Below are 21,531 nucleotides of genomic sequence, written 5' to 3'. Positions count from 1 at the left end.
CTCCCTGAGAAGCGCCCAATTCTCCACTGCTAAACCATACACCACCAAGTTCTTAGTCTCCTCATCTCCGTGTTCCCAAGGTGACCAAAGGAAAATAGAAAGGCATCTCCACCACAGCAGAAAACTTGAGTTTAAAAATCCTTCTCAGCCTCCCCCACCTTTATTAGTACTTTTATAACTACGCGTCAAAACCCAAGTCTGACGCAGGGAGGGCACCTAAGCTCTCCCGGGGTAGGTGGGCGGGTTGCCCTCTTCAAAGAGACAAACAGGCTCTTTTGGAGTTCCTCTTCCTGAGAGACACAGCACAGAGAGCCCCGCCCAGACGAACCCCTGCATCCTTTCTGGCGTCCCAACCTCGCCCCTTTCTCAACTGTTTTGGTGGTTGCGAATTTCCAAGTTCAAGACTTTCCCAGGACCATCTACAGCATGGTAAGAGTCTAGGGAGCACCGCTTCTCCACATTTTGTAAGCTCATTTTTACTACAGCTTGATATTTTAATGGCGATTTCAACAGCTTCTTCCTAAACCATACAGGCTGCCAGCTGACATTTCCAAGTGTCCCAGGGCTTGAGCCTCTACCACCCAAATCTGGCCACAACTTGATTTGATTTACATTAATGGAGCAATTAAAAGCGCCAGTCCCCCTTCCTTATCTGGAAGGGGTTCCCCCTTGAGTCCAACTAAGATTAGAGTGCTTTTAAAAATAATTGTGAGTTGGGACAGGCTTTACTGCAATAAAACATTTTAATTTAATTCAGAGTAAGAGATAAGAAATAACTCTTCAATAAAATATATAAAATTATACAAGATACCCTTTCAACGGGATAAAAATATTTTAGGAGAAGAGATGGAAGGTGAACTCCCGAGGAACTGTGTTGTCTGACAACACCATTTCCAGCAAGTCAAACACATGGCTTCACCAGCTACCCAACACCTTAGAGTATATAAAGCCCCCTAATACGTTTAGGACATACAGGAAGTACACACACAGAGAGAAAGCATTCTTTTCCTTCCTTATCCTATGGACTGTTGAAGAATATTTAAAATATAGGCAACAGTTATAAGACACTTATTCTGATATTTACTTGCAAGCTCCTCTCTAACGTGTGAGGACTGATGTAGTCAGCATTTCATAGAAATCAACTCTTACAAACGTGTTTTACCTTCTAAATCTCCTTTCACTCCAGTGACTTGAAATGCAGTTTCCTATTTTCTACCTTACCCTGAGTAATCTCAGAGTTATTCTCACCCTCTTCTCATGGACCTTAAAAAACAAAGATTTAAGAATCTGGGATGAAGAAGAGGAAAAAATAAGATCAAATGTGCATCTCAAGACATTTTTTTTTCTTATGCACACAAACTGCAAACATGTACACACCCCTCTTCACTTGCAAGAATCTATCTGAAACTACATCCTGTGTGCACTGTGTCTACTTCTGGTATGTTTTTAGTAAGCAAGTCCACCAGCTTTGCAAATTCTGCAAATAATCTCTTTCCCTTTAAGAAAAATGTAGAAAATGGACTTAACACAGTATCTTAAGAACACACTATCTAGAAAAATGGATAAATGTATATATAAATTTTGCCTTTCAAAATAACTTGAATTTTTACATCTGGCATATAAAAAGTCTTATATTTTATTATATATTTATACATAAAAACTAGAAGAGCCAATATTTGTGAGAGGAAAAGGGGGCATTTGGAAAATTACGAAAACAAAGTAGGTCTTAGTGCCTCTCACCTAAATAACAAATTCACTTTGTATCAAGTGGCCCCGGAGGCCTGATGCTTAGGGTGACAACGCAAGGTTTGCGTTGAAGAGCAAAATTGGCACCACCTTCTTGGAGAGGGAGGGGGATGCTTTTATGCAAACATCCATCCTGGAGTCTGTCCATCTGATCTTCCTTAGGATAGATGGTACATGCCATATCCAACCGGCGTGGCATACAGTCCGACGGGCGGGATGGGAAGCACAGGTCTATGGAAGGGGTAGGAAGCCCCATATATGGATGCTGCTTGCAGGGGTGAGTTGATAGGGAAGGGCAGACTGAAGCCCGAGGGCAGCATAGGTTTGGCAGCCATTTTCAGCTTTTCCAGTTCCGCCTCCTGCAGTCTTTTCGCCTTAGCCCTTCGGTTTTGGAACCAGATTTTGACCTGGGTTTCTGTAAGGTTCAGAGAGCTGGAGAACTCGGCCCGTTCTGCAATGGAGAGGTACTGTTTCTGGCGGAACTTGCGCTCCAAGGCTAGAAGCTGGGACGTGGTAAAGGGTGTGCGTGGCTTCCGGTTGGTCTTGTGTTTCCTCAGGGTGCAGGTGGTGGGGCTCATATGTCCTAAAGGACAGAGAGGGAAATCAATTAGCGAACTTTGTAATCTCTCCGAAACTTTGTTTCAATTTGTAAAAAGGTAACTTTGTCAAATCTCTGTCTCTGTCTCTCTCTGTCTCTCTCTGTCTCTGTCTCTCTCTCTCTCTCTCTCTCTCTCTCTCTCTCTCTCTCTCTCTCTCTCTCTCTGTGTGTGTGTGTGTGTGTGTGTGTGAAGTAGTCAGTGATGGAAAAGGACTACATTTAAATGGTAAGTAGTTGCTGTATTTTATATCAGCTTGAGTAATGAGGTCATGAAACTTTTTATATGGAAAACATATTGCACTGCACAAAATGGAAATAGAAACCAGGACTCAAGCCCCTCTACAAGTCACAAGAGTTAAGAACTATCTAAGAAATAAAACTTCCTCAGAATTCAATCTCCTGTCTTTTAAATGGGGGTCTGAACTCATACCTGTTTTCAGTAAGACCTGCGCATCAGGAGGAAAACAAATGGGGTGCTAGGTACTGAGTTAGCCTTGAACTGCTCTCTGAACCAGAAAAGTTGGGTTGCATCAAGCCTGTTTATGAAGAATAATCATCCAGATAAGGCCTGTGATAAACAAGTAGCATCTATGGATGGAAGGGCAGATCCAAGCCATAAACAACCACACAGCTGTCACTCCATCTACCCTAGAGATGATAAAACCCCAGCATCATTTTACAGATCTGGATGTGGGATAAGTTTCTTGGCTGTGTGCTTTGGCAATATAAACTTCACTAAGACAGAGGGAAAATTAGCTTGCTCATAAACGGACATGTCAAGGGAAATCTCTCTGCCTGCAGTGATGATGGCGTCTGACTCTCCTCTATCCATTCCATAGTTTACTGCAAGTGTATAAGTGATTATTTTGTTGTTGGAATTTAGAAGTAGAGAATAACAAGCAAAATAAAGACAGGCAGCAGCGTCCGGACTCTGTTTAAAACGGGTTGTTATAGGAAGCACAAGGATGGGGCCTCAAGGTGATTCCGCAGCAGGGACTAATTCTGGTCTTGTTTTCCTGGAGGCTAGGGGAGGAGCATAGGCGACAAGAATAGAATGCTAAACAATTATTTTTCTGCATTTGGCTTTTACGAGCCAGGCTAATTTCCCTAATGTAGCCAGAGTGCTAGCTCTGGTGTATGCAGGGGAATGTAACCTTTCTTGTTTAGTTACTTTGGTGGCCCAAAGAAGAATTTATACTTCATCCTTGAGAGTGACACAGCACAAGTCCCAACCCAGCCCCTGTCCTGGTGTCACATTGTTAATTTTACAGAGTAGAAGGTTCTGTGATCAGGAAAAACAGCAGTCTGGGAGAGCAATGGTTAGACTTCCCAAAGGCCTGGACTTTTGCATGTGCTAATTCCCAAATAAGCCAAGGGCAGGGGAGCTTTTCCTCTCTGCTCACAGGCTAAACACCAAGAGCAGGAGAACTTCGGAATTCTCCCCTTCCCAATCCAACCCAGGATCCCTTTCAGACACCAAACTCTTAATGCATATACTTGCTGCTGGTCCTCCGGGAGAGTTTTGAACCAGGGTAGCTTGGGTTATTCTTGGGGTGCCATGGTGACTTCTAAAGTTCTGGCCATGAGGACAGTACATAGGTGGCACAGCCATGCCAGAATATTCCCCTACCACTCCCATGCTCTTCCCCCACCCCATTTTATACCAGCCAAAGAAAGCATGTGATTATACAAGGTGAAACAAATTTTTATCCTACTCTCTTCAAAGGACCAGGGGTAGATGGGTCAATCCCTCCAACTCCTGCCCCCCCCCCCCAGCTGATTTCTGGCAAGCTCTGAGCTCACCCTGCTGACAATTCCACCCCCAAGTATCAACAAATCTTACATTTCCAAATGAAACCTCCTCCGAAAGCCCCTAGTTTCTCTTACAAAAAAAGATTTATCTAGGGCAAGGAAAACCGCCCACTGCAGAGACATTGCAGAGCCTGTGGGGGTGGAGTGGGGGCAGGGGTGGGGGGACTGCCCCACCAGACCAGGAGGCCTAAGTATGCCAGGATTTCTGACCTTTGGCCACCATACCATTTAAGGCTGAAATCCTGGGTGTGTTGTGGGGCATTGCCCCAGGCCTAGGAATACAGGCACTCCAAATTTGTTAAACAAGTTAAGACTCTTCAAGTTTCTGAACCTCCATTTCACTGACAATAAAATGAATAAATACTACTTATCCCTCGGGTGGCTTAGAGAACTACATTTTGGAGTGCCCAGAGCCCCACTTGGGGGGTAATGAGCAAATAAATGTTCCCAAGAGCTTTTTTTTTTTTTTTTTTTTTTTTTTTTTTTTTTTCCATGGGCCCAAACTGCTGATCCCTCTGAACTCCGCAGCGAAACGGCCTCTTCTGTTAACAAGAGGCTCTCGGCTGCAGCACAAAGGAGATCAGATAAGATAATGTCGTGAAAAGCACTGTGCAAACTTTAGTTTAAATTCTTTAAGTCCTTAATCTCTGCGCCCTTTCAGCCTTTCAGAATTTCCAACAGGGTGGAGAGAGACTGCCAGAGGGGACAGCCACTGACGCCTGGGTATATGGTCTTGTTTTGTTCACAAAATACTTTGCATCTCTAGTCCCGAGGGCAAGGGCCGAAAGGTAGAAAGGAAGACGAGTTCTCTTCCAGCTTAGCTTGGAAAGTCCCTCCACAATCCCTCTCCTTCTTTCTCAACTTTCCCAAAGTTTGGTGAGAAGTAGGCAAGGGGGGTGAGGAGAAGGCAACAGAGTAGATAAATCTCAAAGGCCAAGAGATGAAACTAAACAAAGTTGCAGGGATGCTAAGTCTGGAAAAGAAGTCGGCACAGCCTCACTGGAGGAAGTGAGGTGAAAAGGTCTATATGGCCATCACGCTCAAAAGCCGGGCAGAGAGCAAAGAAAGACACCAGATCCCCCACGCCCCAGTGCAAGCACGGATGGTGACCCTGGGACGAGTAAGAGCAATCCTTTAAGCACTCACTAGCCACCAAGTTTGAAGGGGTAGCCACAGGTGGCATGCCTCTGCCTGTACTTTGAGGTTCTAGCAAGCAGCCAAATCTGGTGAACTTGTGGCCACCCCACTGTACATTCTCAAGTTCTGAAGGAATGTTGTTAATTATTACTGTGAGCCCAGGAGAGCCCACGAGGGTCTGGCCCAAACTAGCTCCCAGCAACGCTTAGAACCTAACCAACAACGGACTTGAATACAAGAAGCTTCCTTTCTGAATCAATCTCTGCCACCATCCCTTCACGGGATGGACATTGTGGAGTTTGAAGAAAACCAAGGATTTCCACTTCATGTCTGGTTAACTTCCAATTGCCTAATCTTTATAGTGGGGTGCACTTCTCGGGGCCACCTGTATGTCTCGAAGGTCAGCAAAACCACGTTTCGATACTCATTTAAAGCGGATCCCGGCCCTGTGTGGTGGTGCACACCAGTTATTCTAGTATTTAGGTGGTGGACGAGACGGGTTCAAGACCATCCTGAGCTGCATACCGAGTTCGAGGCCAGCACGGGCCACAGGAGACCCTGACTCAACAAAACAAAACAGTGACTCTCCCCTACTTCCTGGGCAGCTACACAAATATGAAGCTTTCGGAGCAGGGGGCTAAGGGCTGCAGAAATCAACAACTTGGTTTGGTTTTCAAATGCCAGCCAGAGCTCAGGTACTGTAGATTCCTCGCAGCTGGGGATTCTGGGATGCGGACCGCTCGCTGAACTGGGGTACCAAGGGGTTCAAGAGCATCATCCTTTTAACACTCGTCCCCAGCCCCTCTGGGACCCCACGCGCTGGTCCAGCCCGGATCCCGTCCCTGACGCGCACTCACTTGGCGGCGGGGAGTATCTGCCGGGCTCCTGTATCCACGGCGCTCCGTCTTCGGAATTTTCCGACTTGACCGAGGCAGTCTCGAAGGGCTTGACGAGAGGCCCGGGACTGTGAGCGTCCCGGACGCCGTGTCCCGGCAGCAGCAGCGGCCGCAGGACAGCGCCAGCCGAGGCGCAGTCGGGTGGCACCGCGGGCGACTCCTTGGGCGGCTTCTTGTCGGACATGAGCGCTTCCACGCTGAAGGGCAGGCTGGAGACCTTGACCCTGCGCTCCTCCGCTCCGCCCTCCGCTCCTCCAGGCCCGGGACCCGGGCCGGCCAGCACCGCGGGGCCCTCCTCATCCGACGAAAACAAGTCACCGCCTTTGGCCGGAGAAGCCATGACTTTCTGCGCCGCGTAGCTGTCGGCGCGCGACTCCGCTGGCAACTCGCAAGCGAAGACTCCAACTTTTGGGGGGGGAGCCGGCAGGGGCGCGCCCGGAGCCCAGCCTGTCCTCCGAGGGGAAGTGGGAGACTCGGCTCAACCAATTGGCGACGGCCCTGGTCCTGACGCCACGGATGCTCGCCTCCGATTGGCTCTCCCTGGAGAGGCTGGTGCCCTCCCTCCGCCCCGTTTGAAATAAATTAGGAGTTAATTACAGGAGCAGTCAGCAGAGTTGTTATTAGGCGATCCCTCAAGGGTTATAATCGCCCAAACTGAAAAGTCTAAGACATAATTAAAGCCGATTGTTTAAAGAGGAAGCTTGCCGAGTCTCATTTCTTGTCTTTTAACCCGTCTTTAAAGTGTACCTGGTGCCGATCCCACACGCTCCGCCTGAGAACTTTGGAAATCTGCAGATGGCATTCCTGGACCATTTATAAAGCTCCTACTATGAGCCCAAACTAGTGTAACTTTGTAACTATAGTGGAAAACAGTAGCCAGCATCTTGGCCAATAGAAGTAAGTAGTTTTGGCATGGTCCCTAGTTGTCTTGTCTTTGGTGAGTGTTCCAAGACATTAGCTATAACTCATTCCTTAAGAAGAAGAACCAAGATGAGAAAGGCTGAGAGGTGGCCAAGGGATATCCAACTAATCTCTACCCTTTGCCCCTTTTTCTTTTCCTTTAAAATAGACTCTTGCTCTCCAGCTCTGGCTAGCTTAAAAACCGCTCACTATATTGCCCAAGTTGGTCCTGAATTTGCTACAACTCCCCAGTGGCTTCTTCCCCAGTGTTGAGATTATAGGTGTGCACCAGCAGACCCAGTGCCCATTGATCCTGGCAGCTAATTTATACAAATGAGCTCCATTCCTTCGTCTCTCCAAACAGGACAACTTTTAGAAACTGTAAGTGGGTGTATTTTCTCACCCCTCGAGAGACTCCTCTCTAGGCCTGTACAGATGTGTGCTCATGAGTATTTTGAGTTTGTGATTGTCATTGGAGTTCAGATGTCAGCATCTGCCTTGGGAGGTGATGGGCAGGGGAGAAGGGTACTTGTGACATTTACTGTCTTTATTCTCCCTGCAAATAACAGGGTTCAACTTTGCAAATCCAAAGCTTGAATATCTTTGGGGAAAGTTCATCTCACCTGACTTAAAATTTTAAGTGGCATATCTCTCAGGATCCCACCCTAAATCAACAGCAGCCCCAAAGCATTAATGACCAACTGTGTCACTGCATTGAAGAAGAGAGTTTTGAGATAGAGGCCTGAAATAATTCCACACACACACACACACACACACACACACACACACACACACTCTGCAAGCCAGCAGGATCAGACAGATCGCTTCAAATGACCCACTTCAGCCTGCAGAAGCTTTTTCTTAGATCCAAAAACCCATCCCATCCTGGGGGGGAGGGGGGAAGAGGAGCCCGCTCAGTCCTGGTCCCAAACAGCAAATGCTCCCTAAATACTCTCTCCAACACTGAAGGGGAGGACCATTGCTCCAAATTGTTTTAAATGACCAAAGCTTAGCAGGTACCTCCAGTTTAGAAGACTTAGAAACTTGACCTCCTAAACCTCCAGATCCTTTCCAGAATACCGCTCTGAAACAGTGTCCTTTGCCTTAAACATGCCCAAAGTGAAACCCCACTGGTCTGAGAGAACCCATGGGTGTAGAAATCTAAGAAGATTAAAAACTCTTTACCAGATAATTTAGTTCAGTTTTGGAAAAGTTTTTTTTTTTAAACATTAAGAAGTTCTAAATGAGTCTTCTAAAAACCTTTGGAACTTTCTCCTACCACAAGATACAAGCACTTTGTTGTTGCTAACTGGAAGCCCAGAGAAAGCGAAAAGAAGACAATGAAAGCTATTTGGAGACACATGTATTTTCCCTGGAGTCATATCTGATGATAGGGATCTCAAATACAATACAGGTAAATTCAGATTAAGTTGGATGTCCTCTCAGTGCATGAGGCGAGATGTGGGGTTACATATTTTGGAAGCAAATCTAAAATTCGTTTAGCCCTCAGCTGCTGACGGGTACAATGAAGTTCACGTTTCAGTCGGGCTGAACCCAGCCAATGCTTTATAAATAATCGGAAAACCTATCCTTAAATTGTGTCACTTTAGGGGGACAGGCAGATTCCTAGGAAGTTAAAACAAAACAACACTTCCATTGGAATGTCTTTATTTAAAAAAAAAAAAAAAAACGCCTTCATCAGAGGAAAATTTTAGGCTCTCCTTCACGATTTTGGGGGAAATACCTTTAACACAGAGAGGGAAATGGTGGGGAGAAAAAGAATATTTAGTTTTGACCTCCAGAGTAACAAGCTCTGGCCACGAAGTGGGGGCATTGCCAAGGAGACAGTCCCCCCACCCCACCCCCGTCCCCATGCCAGGCGCCCCTCCAATTCTGCTGGGGTGGAGACCAGGGCGTAAAAGAACCTGAACACGAAGTTAGCCCTTCATGGAAAGCCTATCTGCTGCAAGAATTTTGCACACCCTCAAAATATTTTATTCACGTCTTCCCCGCGGCTCTAAATTAAGGGGCAATCATTCCTCTGGATGATGACTCTTGTGGGAATTAGCTTCAGTGGGTTTCATAAAGTAGAGGGTGCAGGGAGTTAATTTGGAAACATTCTTGTATAGCACAAGCAACATTAATTTACCCAACGCTCTCTTTGTCTCAGGTATCTGAAAATAGGGACTCATCACCCGCCTTCACCGACCCCAAGACAGGTCCTTTGTAAAATCCCAGGCTTTTCTCAGTCTGAAAAAGGTGCAGGTTTGGGTGTCTTCCCAGAGCGGAGGACTGGCTTTGGCACTTAGGGCGCACTCTGTAAACTTAAACTCCGGGGTGGTAGAATAATGTTTACGTGCCGTTAATACTTCCAAGCGGTTAAAGCGGGGTTCCAACGGGAACTGGGCGACAGCGAAGCGTCACCTTTACACCTTGCCCAAGCGCCCGAACTTGAGCAGGATCTCATTTGCTTTTCGAGCACATCACCGCAGGCGGAGACTGTATCTCTGCCTAACCGAAGAAAAGCCTCGGACTAGGAAGCTGCCCAATCATGCAAATAGGCGGTGAGACACCCTCTGAATTCCCCTTGGGTCTAAGCCTGCACCTTCCCGAGCTCCCCCTTTCCCCTGCATGTCACAGGAGCCGGGACCCTTCGTGGAGCAGCGGCGCACGCGCGCCATGAGCTCCAAGGTGAAGGCAGTCCTAGGGAAACCGTGAAGCGTTGAGCACAGACCTGGGCGTTTGCAACCCGGAGGACGGATCGCCGGATCCCAGAGGCTAGGAGGGGCAGGGGGAGGGGCAGAGAAGGCTGTAGACGGGCCAGGGCTGCGGGTAGGCGCCAGGCGCGGGGAGATGAAAGGCGGGCTCCGGGGGAAGGGGCTGCGCCGGGTGACCGGCTCCAGCCGCGCCGGGCGCCCCGCCCCCGCTGCCCCGGGCAGAGGCGGCTGCCCGCGCCGGAGCCGCGTTAATTGCTCTCGGCCCGGCACTCAGCCTGCGCGGAGCCAGGACAACCTCGCTCCAGGAGGAATGACAATTCGCCCTAATGGGACAACCTCACTCCCGGAGGAGTGACAATTCCTTCTAATGGGCCGCTTGTTAGAGGCCTATTCTCCGAACCGGGGTATCAGGAGCGGGCAGACAAATGGGCGCCAAGGGCCGCCAGGAATTCCACCACTGCCCTCCAATCCGTGAACATTCGCTGTGTGACTTCGGGCAAAAGATGGCACCTCTCTGAGCTCATTTTCTTTTCTTACCTGTGCGCTGTGGGAAGGAGGGATAAGGCAGATCAAACCTCCAACTGGGCGACAAATCCAGAGGCAGCTGGAGAAACCCCCTGAGAGCTCCTCAGCAGGGAAGTTCGGTAGATACTCCGGGTCAGGGTAGTGTTTCCTTAGGCCTGTTCTAATATTAGCTTATGATGCTTAACCAGGGGCCAGAGGGGAAGGGCTTTGGCTACAGTCCTTTCTAGATTACTGAAGGCCTCCAGAGAGGCAAGTTTTGTTGCCTTCTTAACAGTTGAAGTTGAGGGGCAGAAAAGAGAGGGGCCTGAGAACTCAATCCCAACCTGGACTCCTCGCAGAGGCCCAGGGACAAAGGTTTGTTGAGTGAGATTCACAAGCAAGTTGCACCTCTGCCAGGCCTGGAGCCTGGAGAGAGAAGGATTGGTTCTTGGAGTCTTCACTTAGCTCCTGGTTCAAATGTGACAGTGACCAAGGAGGAGTGAGCGCCGGTTCTGAGACTTTGTAGACCTGTTCTCAGGCAGAGCCCCTTCTTGCCTTTGGCACCACTGCCTCCTCCCTTTCCTCTTTCAGAACAGAGCCTGAGTCCCCTTACCTTTGCAGCAGGACGGGTACACCTGTAGTACGGTAGCGGTCAGCAAACCTTGGCTATCTCCCAAGTCATTGTCTTACCTCTGTAAGTATCTGCTTACCTCTCAGCTCTCGGCAAGACACACATCTAGATGCGTTGATGGGGGTTGGAGGTTTATCGTGCAGAAGTACAAGACTGTTGGGTCCCTGGTAATAGGTACCTGTCCCTTCAGAGATTCACTGGTATGTCTAGTGAGACATGAAGATTGGAAGAAAACGTAGGTTAGACACAGCAGACAGTGTCTCCCAGCCCCTGGGCACAGCTTCCTGGCAACTTCCCCAGTCTCTGTCTCCATTGGACAGGAGCAATACTGCAGCTCAGATTTGTTTGCAGAGAGCAAACAAACGAACAAACAAAAAGTAAAAACTAACAATCAGAAAGCTACCTGGAAAATGACTCTGGGACATTGCATGGTCGCAGCCACGAGGAGCCACCTGACTTGTTTTGGAGGCACTTAGGGCACCTCACACAGGTCTCTGTCCCCATCTGCTTCAGGCTACTCGTGGAGAGAGCCAGAATAACTACGAGATGGCCTTTGTGGCATTTCAGTCTACTTTCCTTACTGGGTTCCACCCCAGTCCCCGAGATGAGAGGAGCTTTTTATCTGGGTCAGTAAATGTTAGTTCCTTTCTTGTCTCTCAAACAACCTTGTGCTGGAGGGGGTCCTTGTTCCTCCCCGTGAAGGAGAAAACTAAGGCTTCCTTAAGGAGTCTTCTCCCAAGAGGTGGTGGAGATGTCAACCAGTGGTTGGCTGACTTTAAACTTTAGGTATCTCAACGCCAGGCAGCATTGCTGCACAGGCAGAGAAGGATGCTACTGGAATAGCTGAAGAGCTGAGAAATCTATGATTTCCATTTCCCCACCCAAGCTTAATAGATAGGCAGGTGAGTCTGAGAGGAGTTTAAATAAGGGTTCTCAGGAAAAGAGAGCCCCAGTTTATGAATTACTAGCTTAGTAGGAATCTCAGACATATTTTATTCAGTGACATCTACGTTCTTTTATATCAAAACAATGGGGAAGAAAAAAAAGTTTAGGAAGTTTTCTAGTGATCATAATTATACTTCTTTTAAAAAAAGATTTATTTTATTTATATGAGTACACTGTAGCTGTCTTCAGACGCACCAGAAGAGGGCATTGGATCCTATTACAGATGGTTATAAGCCACCATGTGGTTGCTGGGAATTGAACTCAGGACCTCTGGAAGAGCAGTCAATGGTCTTAACTACTAAGTCATCTCTCCAGCCCATAATTATACTTCTTAAGTAAAATAGAGAGCTGGGTATGGTGGCCCACATTTGTAACCCTAGCACTTAGGAGTCTGAGGCAGGAGGATCTCCTGAAGTTCTAGGCCAGTCTGTCTCAGCAAGACCTTATTTAAAATAAAACAAAAGCAAACTCTCCCAGTTGCTCTGCCCTATACCCCTTGTTCTAGTCTGATAATAAAGGTGGTCAGAAGTAGTTATTCTGAATATTTTAGTTATTTACAGGGAACGGGTTGAAGCATTGTGCTAGGCCCAGAGCTGCTAGACCTCAGAACTCTTTGGGTAGAAAGATTCCCTTAGTCTCTCTAATAGAAAAACCATGAATCTTGGGCGTGCATCGAGGGGTGGGGGGCACAGCTCAGCAGCCGAGGAGGCTCTGGTTTCCATCCATAGAAACTACACACCTTGAACTTCTCATACCATGAGATGCTTTAGCATGGCAAAGCACTTTCCCATCAAGAAAATCATCCCTTGTTCTCTCCAGAATTATACCAGGACAAGGGTATCTCACCCCAGCCCCCTTCCTCCCTCTTTTACCTTTCCTAGTCTATAACCTCTGGCTGCCCCCCAGGGGGAACTTCAGCTGCCTAAATTTAGTGCCACTTTCTCTGGGGTCATGAAAGGAGGTGAGACCTGGAGTTGTCTCAAGTCTTTCCTCCTTGGGGACTTTCCCTGGGCCTGAACACAAGGATAGCTGATTAGAGGGAGGGGTAGACATGAGCAGGGAAGCCAGCACTGTGTCCAGTGCATGGAATAGTCCCAAGCACACATAGTATAATGAGTAAACGTTGAATGAACCAGCAAATCCAGGCAGAGACTGAGTCTACTACGTGGACGGCATGTTTGCTTTCACTTTGGAATGAACCTGGAGTCCTGAGGGCCAATCTCCCAGTTTGTGTTTCAACAACTGCAAATGCTGACAAATAGAGCGGGGAGCAATCATCCCTCATTGGATCCAAAATGTCTCTAGGGTCTTAATCATCACCGTAGCTCCCCAGGTAGGAGCTATTCATTTTGTAGTGGAGAGCTTGTCACCTGCACAGGGTTAAGTGGCAAGTAAGTGACCCAGCTGGTGTTTCACCAGAGAGGAGACCGGCTCCAGATCGGGGCTGGCTTCTGTTTCTCAGTTAACACATAACATGTCTTCTGTCCCTGGCTTAAAGCATCCAGAGACCCTGGAGCTTTATGCCCATGTTCTAGATTTTCTAGAGAAAACTGTGTTTCTTTAGTTCTTTCTATATTTATCTGTCTGTCTGTCTGTCTACCTATCCAACCATCTATTCATCAATCCATCTATCATCTATCTATCCATCACCTATCTATCTATCTATCTATCTTTTATATCTATGTATTCATCCATCTATCATCTGTCTATCATTTATCTATCTATTGTTTATCTCTCATATATCTATTGATCCACCATCTCTATCCATCCATCCATCCATCCATCCATTCATCCATCCATCTGTCATCTATCTATCCATCCATTTATCATCTAAATATCCATCAATCCTGCCTCTGTCTGTCTGTCTGTCTGTCTATCTATCTATCTATCATCTATCCATCCTGTGTGTGTTCACATACCTGTGCTGTGGTGCAGGTCAGAATACAACCTGCGTGCATCAGTTCATTAGATCCTTCCACCATATATGTCCTGGGCTGGGATTAAAGTTGTCAGGCTTAATGGTAAACACCTCTACCCTCTGAACCAATCTCTCCTGTCCATGCTCTATAAATTAAATTACCCCAATACATTTAGAAAATAGCAACAGACATCCTCAGGGTCTCCTTCCCCTAATAACATCAACCTTCCCCTAATAACATCAACCTTCCCCTAATAACATCAACCTTCCCCTAATAACATCAACCTTCCCCTAATAACATCAACTGGTGTCTTCTAAACATTTACTGTCTTGACAGGTACTGTGGTAAGCACAGACCCATACAAATTCACAAAACCTCACAAAAGCCCTATTATTATAGGGCTTGCTAATATTATCTTCAGTTTGCTCATAGGAAATTCTAGATACATGTAATTTCTCTTTTTAATTGTGTCTGTACAGGTGTCTGTTCTCTCTCCACCCTTCCCTGACCTTCCTCACCTAGTAACAAGAGTCACCACAGTTTAAAGAGGAAACCAGACTGGGTAGAATTTTATATGAAGGATATTTAAAGGATTCAGAACTTAATGAACTTTCCAAACTTGACATATAGTTAAGCCTTCCTGACAATGATAGTATAACTCACAGATTCAATATCTTCTGTGTACTGCAACTTAATATAAGTTGTACCTTTTCTCCTTTACCACTTGGCCACAGCTTGTGGCTTTAGGCAAGTGAATTTAGGAAGATGATCTAGACCCAGGCAAACAGTAGGGTTTGAATTCCTATGTGCTGCTCACTGGCCAGGTGACTTGGAACAGGTTATTCTCAGTCTGCTGAGAAGGATGGAGCTCTGGCTTTATCTTGTAGCAGCTGTATGTCTCTGGGCAAGTCCACCCATCTCTCTTAGCCACACCTCATTCTCCCCATCAGAAACTGAGGGCTAATAATCCCTGTTTCAGGGTTAGGAGGATTAAATGGGATTGTGGGTATAAAATGTAAGGAACACAATTAAACCTCTCTCCTTGCCTGTTGCTAGGCTCGCGTGTGAGACAGAAAAGTTCTATGAGTCAGCAAATGAGTGACCTGGAAGGAGGCACGGTCCATCAATTAGATTGAATGCAATTAGAATGAAGATTGTTGATGCAGACAATGGTAAGAGGCTTATGGAGGTCATGCTTGCCCACAGTGCCCAGGGCCTTCGGGCAGCACAAGAAAGCTTTGCCCAAGTTGTCACACAGGTCTTCCCTGGACCAAGTCACATCTCAGCAGTGACAACAAAGACACCCCCAAAGCACCAGATCCGGTCCCTTCCTCGGGATTCAGGAGATGAATACATCACCTTCATGGTGACTGAGTGCTTGGCTTCCACATAGAGAAGGATGCAGAGTGTGGCTACAAAATATCATCATTGCTTCCCTTCTTATTTTCAGAGCAATCCGATGGCCTGCCTCTCATTCCCTAAGTTTGTTTTGGGGTTTAAGATTCTAATTTGTTGAAAGGTAAACGTTAAATAATAGCCCCATCAGTCCTGGGATAAAAGGGTCAACAAATATGATTGTCTTGAGACAAGGGAACAGTTGTGCAGATGCCTGAAATACAGAACTACTGATTTACAGCATTGGAGGAGGGCAGGTGTGGTTGGAATCTTGCCCTGCCTCTACCTGGATAGATGGCCCTGGGCAAGTTATGTCCTGTCTCAGAGCTCTGGATCCCTTATCTCTGTAAACGGTGATTGCTTCTACCTCCCAGGTATACTGGAGAATTTCAATAGAGATAATAGAGGATGCTGGTGTTGTTTTTGTTTTGTTTTGTTTTGTTGGTGGTGGTGTTGGTGGCTGCTGCTGTTGTCGTTACAGCCTACGTGGAGGGCATGTGTTTAATTGGGTCTGTGGAACTGTTAGCATCGTCAGTAAACAGTGGTGAAGGAGTCTGGTCAAAGCTCTCCTTTGCTTTCCTTAGATCTAGTTATCTCAAAGCTTACCCATCTCAAAGGAGCAATTGCAAAAGAGGAGAAGGGTTCTTTGAAAGTGGAATTCGGGTTTAAAGGCACGTTGCGGGCTCTCCATCTAGCCAGCCCATCCTCAATGAATAGCTGTGTGGATTACCACTTTCCCAGCAGACAGAACAGTCATGGATCCTCCAGAAGGCAGGCAAAACTAAGACTCACGATAGTTACAAGCAAGGCAGGAACACATCCCCTGATTTTGTCCTTTTTGTAAGTAATGGCCAGCACTGAGAGATGGGCTCTGCTCTCCTTTCTGATTGTGTTTGCTCCCATTCAGTCCCCAGTTGTCTTGTTTAGACACTGTCTTGCTCACCCCAGGCTGGCCTCGACCTTTCTATCTCCCTCCTTCCCTTTCTTCCTGCCTGCTGTACTGGCAAAGCCTGGATTATGGACACTACCCAGATGGCCCCTGCTCTTGAGAATCTGCTGCAGTTGAGGCAGGGTGGGGTGTGGGTGTGGGTGTGTAGCTTAGTGGTAGAGCTTTTGTTTAGCATGCATGAGGTTCCAGGTTCAATCTTCAGTAACATACACACACACACACACACACACACACACACACACACACACACGCACGCACGCACAAAGTCATCTATGAACCTCCCCTCCAGATGTGTCAAGTTTCCATAAAAGATGTCAAAAGCACTGCTCCAACGCCAACTCCATCTGAGAAATTCTTTTCTCCTAGTCAGAACTGGCCCGAAAACAACTCCTTTAACCATCTCAGTAAGTTGCCAAATGTTAATAATTTGCAATGCTTTCCATAGAAACCCACAATTCTGGCTTCTCAGTATCCCTCTGAGGTGGGTGGCCCTAGTCTAGAGTGCCAGAACTTGCAGGTGAGATCTGCCTGTCCCAGGAGAGTGGAAGAGTACCCTGGGATACAAAGAATACTTTACTGTTCTAGAAGCTTCAGCATGTGTGGGAACCTGAAGAAGCACTTGCCTACTCAACTTTGAATTCAGCTTTGAATGAGGTAACTGACTTCCCCAGGCTGATCCTGGAACAGCTGCTTGGTTGGGAAGGTGGGTATCCTGACAAAGAGGGAAGGATTTGAAACTGGGTAAGCAATGCAATGACCAGGTCTGTGTGCCTGAGTATCCGGAGCGAGTGGAGGGTGGGCTGGAGCGGCAGCTCGGTGATTGCGAACAGTCTTGCTCTGGCTGTTGACCTGGTTTAGTTCCCTGCACTCTGAAGCTCAGTACCACCTCTAACTTCAGTTCCACCGGACCCAGCACCCTGTTCTGGCCTCCCCAGGCACTGCATGCATGTGCTGCACAGACATTCATACAGGCAAACACCTATATACATAAATAACTGTGTAATTAAATTGAAAACATCTTTTAGAATCAGAGAAAGCAGAAGTAAGTGTATTGACAGTGTGTGTGTGGGCAACCCCACCAGGCCTTGAAGAGATACAGTGAGACAGTAAAAGATCCTGCCCTCCTCTCTGCAGTTCTCTCTTTCCTTCACTTTCCTTCCTTCCCTTTCTTTTTCTTTCCATCATGTTCTGTTAAATTCTTCTTTTAGAATTTCAAAACTAATAGGCATTTATGTGTGATAACCAGGAAGGTCAAAACAGTATAAGCAGTCAAGGCTCCTCCCCTTCTTCCTCTTCATCCTCCTCCTCTTCCTCTTCCTCCTCTTCCTCCTCCTCCTCCCATTTTGCTATCTAGTGTAACCAGTATGAATCCTGTGCATCCTTACATTTCTCTACCCATAACCAGTGTGAATATTCTCTTGTGTGTCCTCACATGGACACAACCAGTGTGAACGCTCTTATGTGTGCCCTCACACACCTGTGCCCATAACCACTGTGAATACTCTCCTGTATGTTCTTACACGCCTCTACCCATGAACAGTGTGAACACTCTCCCGTGCATCATCCTCACATGCCTCTACCCAACAAACATAAAGTTGCAGATGCAAACAGGCGAAGGTGTGGGTGTGGACTCATGATGCCTTTGTGGGCATCTGTCAACGTTTGATATACGTTGTTTGCTTTTCTTTACTTCACAGCACAGATATATCATCAGGCTCACGGATCTAAACCCAATCCATGCCTTCTCTAGTCTGTGTTAAGGATACAACAGACTCATTTAGCCTTTCCTTTATTGATGAACATTTATTATTTTTGTTCATTTTTTTTTGCCAGAGTAAATATATTTTTGGAAAACTGTTTAGTACCTGTGTGAATATATATATAAAGAGACACTGGAATCGCCCTTGCTCGGCTGTATTTTAAATCCTCATTTCTGTGCACATCCCTAGCACAGCCTCCAGGTCTCCCTAAGCTCTGCCAGTCTGGAGATCATCCCTCCACACACACACAAGTGCTCTGCCATTGGGCTAAGCTCCACCTTTATCTGTATAGCTTCATTTTCATTTCTGCCAAGGGTGATTTTTTGGGCAAGGGGTTATCAGTAGAGTCCTATGTTATACCCCTCTGGTAGGAGGCATTACAGAACATGTTGGAAATTATCCAGAGCAGTGAGGAGGATTCCGAGGTCGTCGAAGAAGACAGAGAGAAACACTGGGGCAGGAGAGTGGAGAGAGAAGGAGAAGTAGGTCGGGAAGAAGCAGAGATGAGTACCAGACTGGCTTACTCCCGCATTCCCAGGACTGTGGAGGCAGACACATGACAATCACTGCAAGTTCTGACATGCAGAATGAGACCCTGTCTCAACAATCAATCATCTAGAGTACAGGTATACATACACACACACACATGTGCACATGCACACATAAACACACACATACACACATACATATGCACATATACATACACAAATACACATGTACATACACATACATACATATATACATATACACACATCTACATACATACATATGCACATGCATACACATGCAAACATATATACACACATACACAGACAAATACACACACATATATACATACATACATATGCACAAATATGCACACATATACATACACAAATACATATAGATACACATATACAGATATACACACATACATGCATACACACATCTATACACATACATACATATGTACACATAGATACACAAACACACACATACATATAATACACACATGCACAATCTACATATGCATATACATATACACACATGCATATGCACATATATACATACACACGTACATACACACATACACATAAACACATACATATACAAATACATAACACACACACACAAACATACACACACACACCAAACAAACAAAAAACCAAGACACAATCCCTCCCTAGGGTGGCAGGATCCCTGTTGCAGAAAGGTTGGGTCATGGAGATAGAAGGCAGCTTGTCTTCTTGTTGTTTTGTGTCTGTTTCTTATCTCATGTCCCTGGGTGCCAGAAGCAACCCCAACCCTTCTCTCCTAGAGTTTTGTCTCAAGAGCCTGGGAGGCTTGGGCCCTGGGAGGCTTGGGTCCTGGGAGCCTTGGGTCTGGGGCCCAGGCAGCAGGCTGTTTATTCAGGGAGCTGGCTCACTCTTGCTCAGGGCCTGGCTGACAGGAATGTCAGGACAGCTGTGCTGCCACACTGCCACACAGGGCAAATCTCAGACGGGAGCCTTGCAGTCAAGTTGAGCCTGTCTTAAAAGATGTATTTATTTTATGTGTATGAATGTTTTGCCTGCATGTATATCTGTGTACTACATACATGACTGGTGCCCACGGAGGCCACAAAACAGTGTCAGGTCTCCTAAAACTGGAGTTATGGATGGTGGTGGACTGTCCTGCGGGTGTCTGAGAATGTTTCTCATTACCTTTAACCTTTTCTGTCGCTCTGTCTCTCTGTCTCTATCTTTCTCCCAAAGCCTGGCACTGAACAACAGACTGACCATCATCCCATCAGTCCCTGCTGTGTCTTCATGGATCCTTGGAAGTCTTGGGAATACCTTATTCTAAAGGGTCTCCTTTGACCCTGTGCCAGCTGATGGGGAGGACCACAGATTGCCATCAGCACCGGCAGTCTCTTCAGCTGCCTGTTTGGTTCAGAGATATTGTAATAGATCCGTCTGTCTTTGGCACTAGCCCCATTCTGCACAAGAGCAGAGGCCCAGTGACCTCTTACCCTTCTCACTGTGTTCTCACTGTGTTGACCAGGCTGGCCTGGAACTAACTGTGTAGACCAGGCTGGCCTGGAACTCACTGTGTAGACCAGGCTGACCTCAAACTTACAGAGATCTACCAGCCTTTGCTTCTTTGCTTATTGTTTTTAATTAATTTATTAATATTACAATTAAGCAGTAACTCTAAAAGTCATTCATGTACTAAGTGACAGTAAATAATAAATTAAATAAAAAAATAAAAAGAAGTCTAAAAAAATATTTCCCTTTCTTTTTCTTTCTTTCTCTGTTTCCTTTTCAAGATTTAGCATTCAGATGTGAGTGGCTTTGACTTAGCATGATCAAACCAAACACGAAGTTCTCTGGAAGGAAGCAGTTCATATCTGCTAGTTCATCAACTCTGACCTGGGCATCACTAACAAAGATTTCAGAGTTGGACTTAAAGAGGATCTTTGCCACCGTGAGTAAGTCACCTGACCTTTCTGATTCTGTGTTCTCCTGTTTAGGACATACTAACACTAACTTGGAAGACTTGCTGGCAGTGTGTCCATCATGATTGAGAACAAGTGTCTATCGGTTCCTGGCACACAGTAGGTGCTGTTTTTGGCACACAGTAGGCACTTATTAAGTGGAAGTAACAAGTTTTGAAAATGTTCCACTGAAGTCATTAGCAGGGACCAGCTGACTATTTGAGCAGAAAGCATGATGGGAAATTATCACTTGCCTGCTCCCACATAGCTCCATGTCTGAGGCTGGCTCTTGGTTACCTAGGGGGATGCTTCGCAATGCAAATCCAGGGCTGCTGTGCAGCCTGCCAGGCTCCTGTGTTGGGTGGGCCCATGGAGGTGGAGTCAATATGGTTGTGTGTTGACATCAGTGAAGTCAGCTCTCACTGCTTGGCTGGGGTAGATGAGGCTGAGGACTTAGCGCTCATGGTGATGTCGAGCTCAGAGCCAGTTGATAATACTGTAAACAAGCAAGTAAGCAAACAGAATTTCAAATAAAAATATTTAGTTAGATTTAACAGCAACAACACCAAACCAATGCCAGCGAGAGGGGAGTCCTTTGGATGTTTATAAACAGAACAGAAAAAGAAAGAAGGAGGGGGAGTGGGGAGAGGCACAGCCTGCTGCTCTCTTGGCTCTCCCTTTTTTTTTCTTCGAAGTATGCTTCTCATTACCAGGGAGAAAGGCAGGCCACACATGGACAGAAGAGAAACTATGTGGGCAGAAATGCCATTCGGGGTTCCTGCAAGCCCGTTTTCTGAATCTCAAACATTCCGTTACTTTTATATTTAAATGTATTATTATTATTATTTTCAATCCACTGAGTCACAGTCTCTGGGAGCTAACTTGCTTTGCTGCTGCAGTGTCCGGCAGAGTGCATCTTTTCTCACGACAGCGGGACAAGACACTGGTAGTTTTGAGTTTAATTTATTTTTCTAAGATGCTTTTTATATCTGTCCTATGCGGTGTGCATCCAGCTAGAATTTGGACACTCATATCAATGAGGCTCATGCATGAAGCAAAGTACAGAGCACTTGGTCAGGATCCCACCGCCCAGAGCTCGCTGTCTCCACTATCGGTGGGGAAACCGAAGCTTAGAGAAAGCAAGCTGTTTGCTCAGGCTGTTAGCTG

At 46.4% G+C, this 21,531-nt stretch overlaps 1 protein-coding gene across 1 annotated transcript; it reads right to left on the bottom strand.

The window, feature by feature from the left end:
* Nucleotides 1-724: 724 nt before the first annotated feature.
* Msx2 (msh homeobox 2) lies at nt 725-6,622 on the bottom strand. The gene is made up of 2 exons (XM_034510390.2): nt 6,151-6,622; nt 725-2,329 (listed from the first exon to the last, which is right to left on the bottom strand). Exons 1-2 carry the CDS (start codon nt 6,527-6,529, stop codon nt 1,905-1,907), a joined length of 804 nt encoding a protein of 267 aa, XP_034366281.1. The 5' UTR covers nt 6,530-6,622; the 3' UTR covers nt 725-1,904.
* Nucleotides 6,623-21,531: the final 14,909 nt, after the last annotated feature.

The sequence above is a fragment of the Arvicanthis niloticus genome, chromosome 8, assembly GCF_011762505.2.
Source record: "Arvicanthis niloticus isolate mArvNil1 chromosome 8, mArvNil1.pat.X, whole genome shotgun sequence".
Classification (NCBI taxonomy): Eukaryota; Metazoa; Chordata; class Mammalia; order Rodentia; family Muridae; genus Arvicanthis; species Arvicanthis niloticus.
This window is presented reverse-complemented; position numbering and strand designations above follow the sequence as displayed.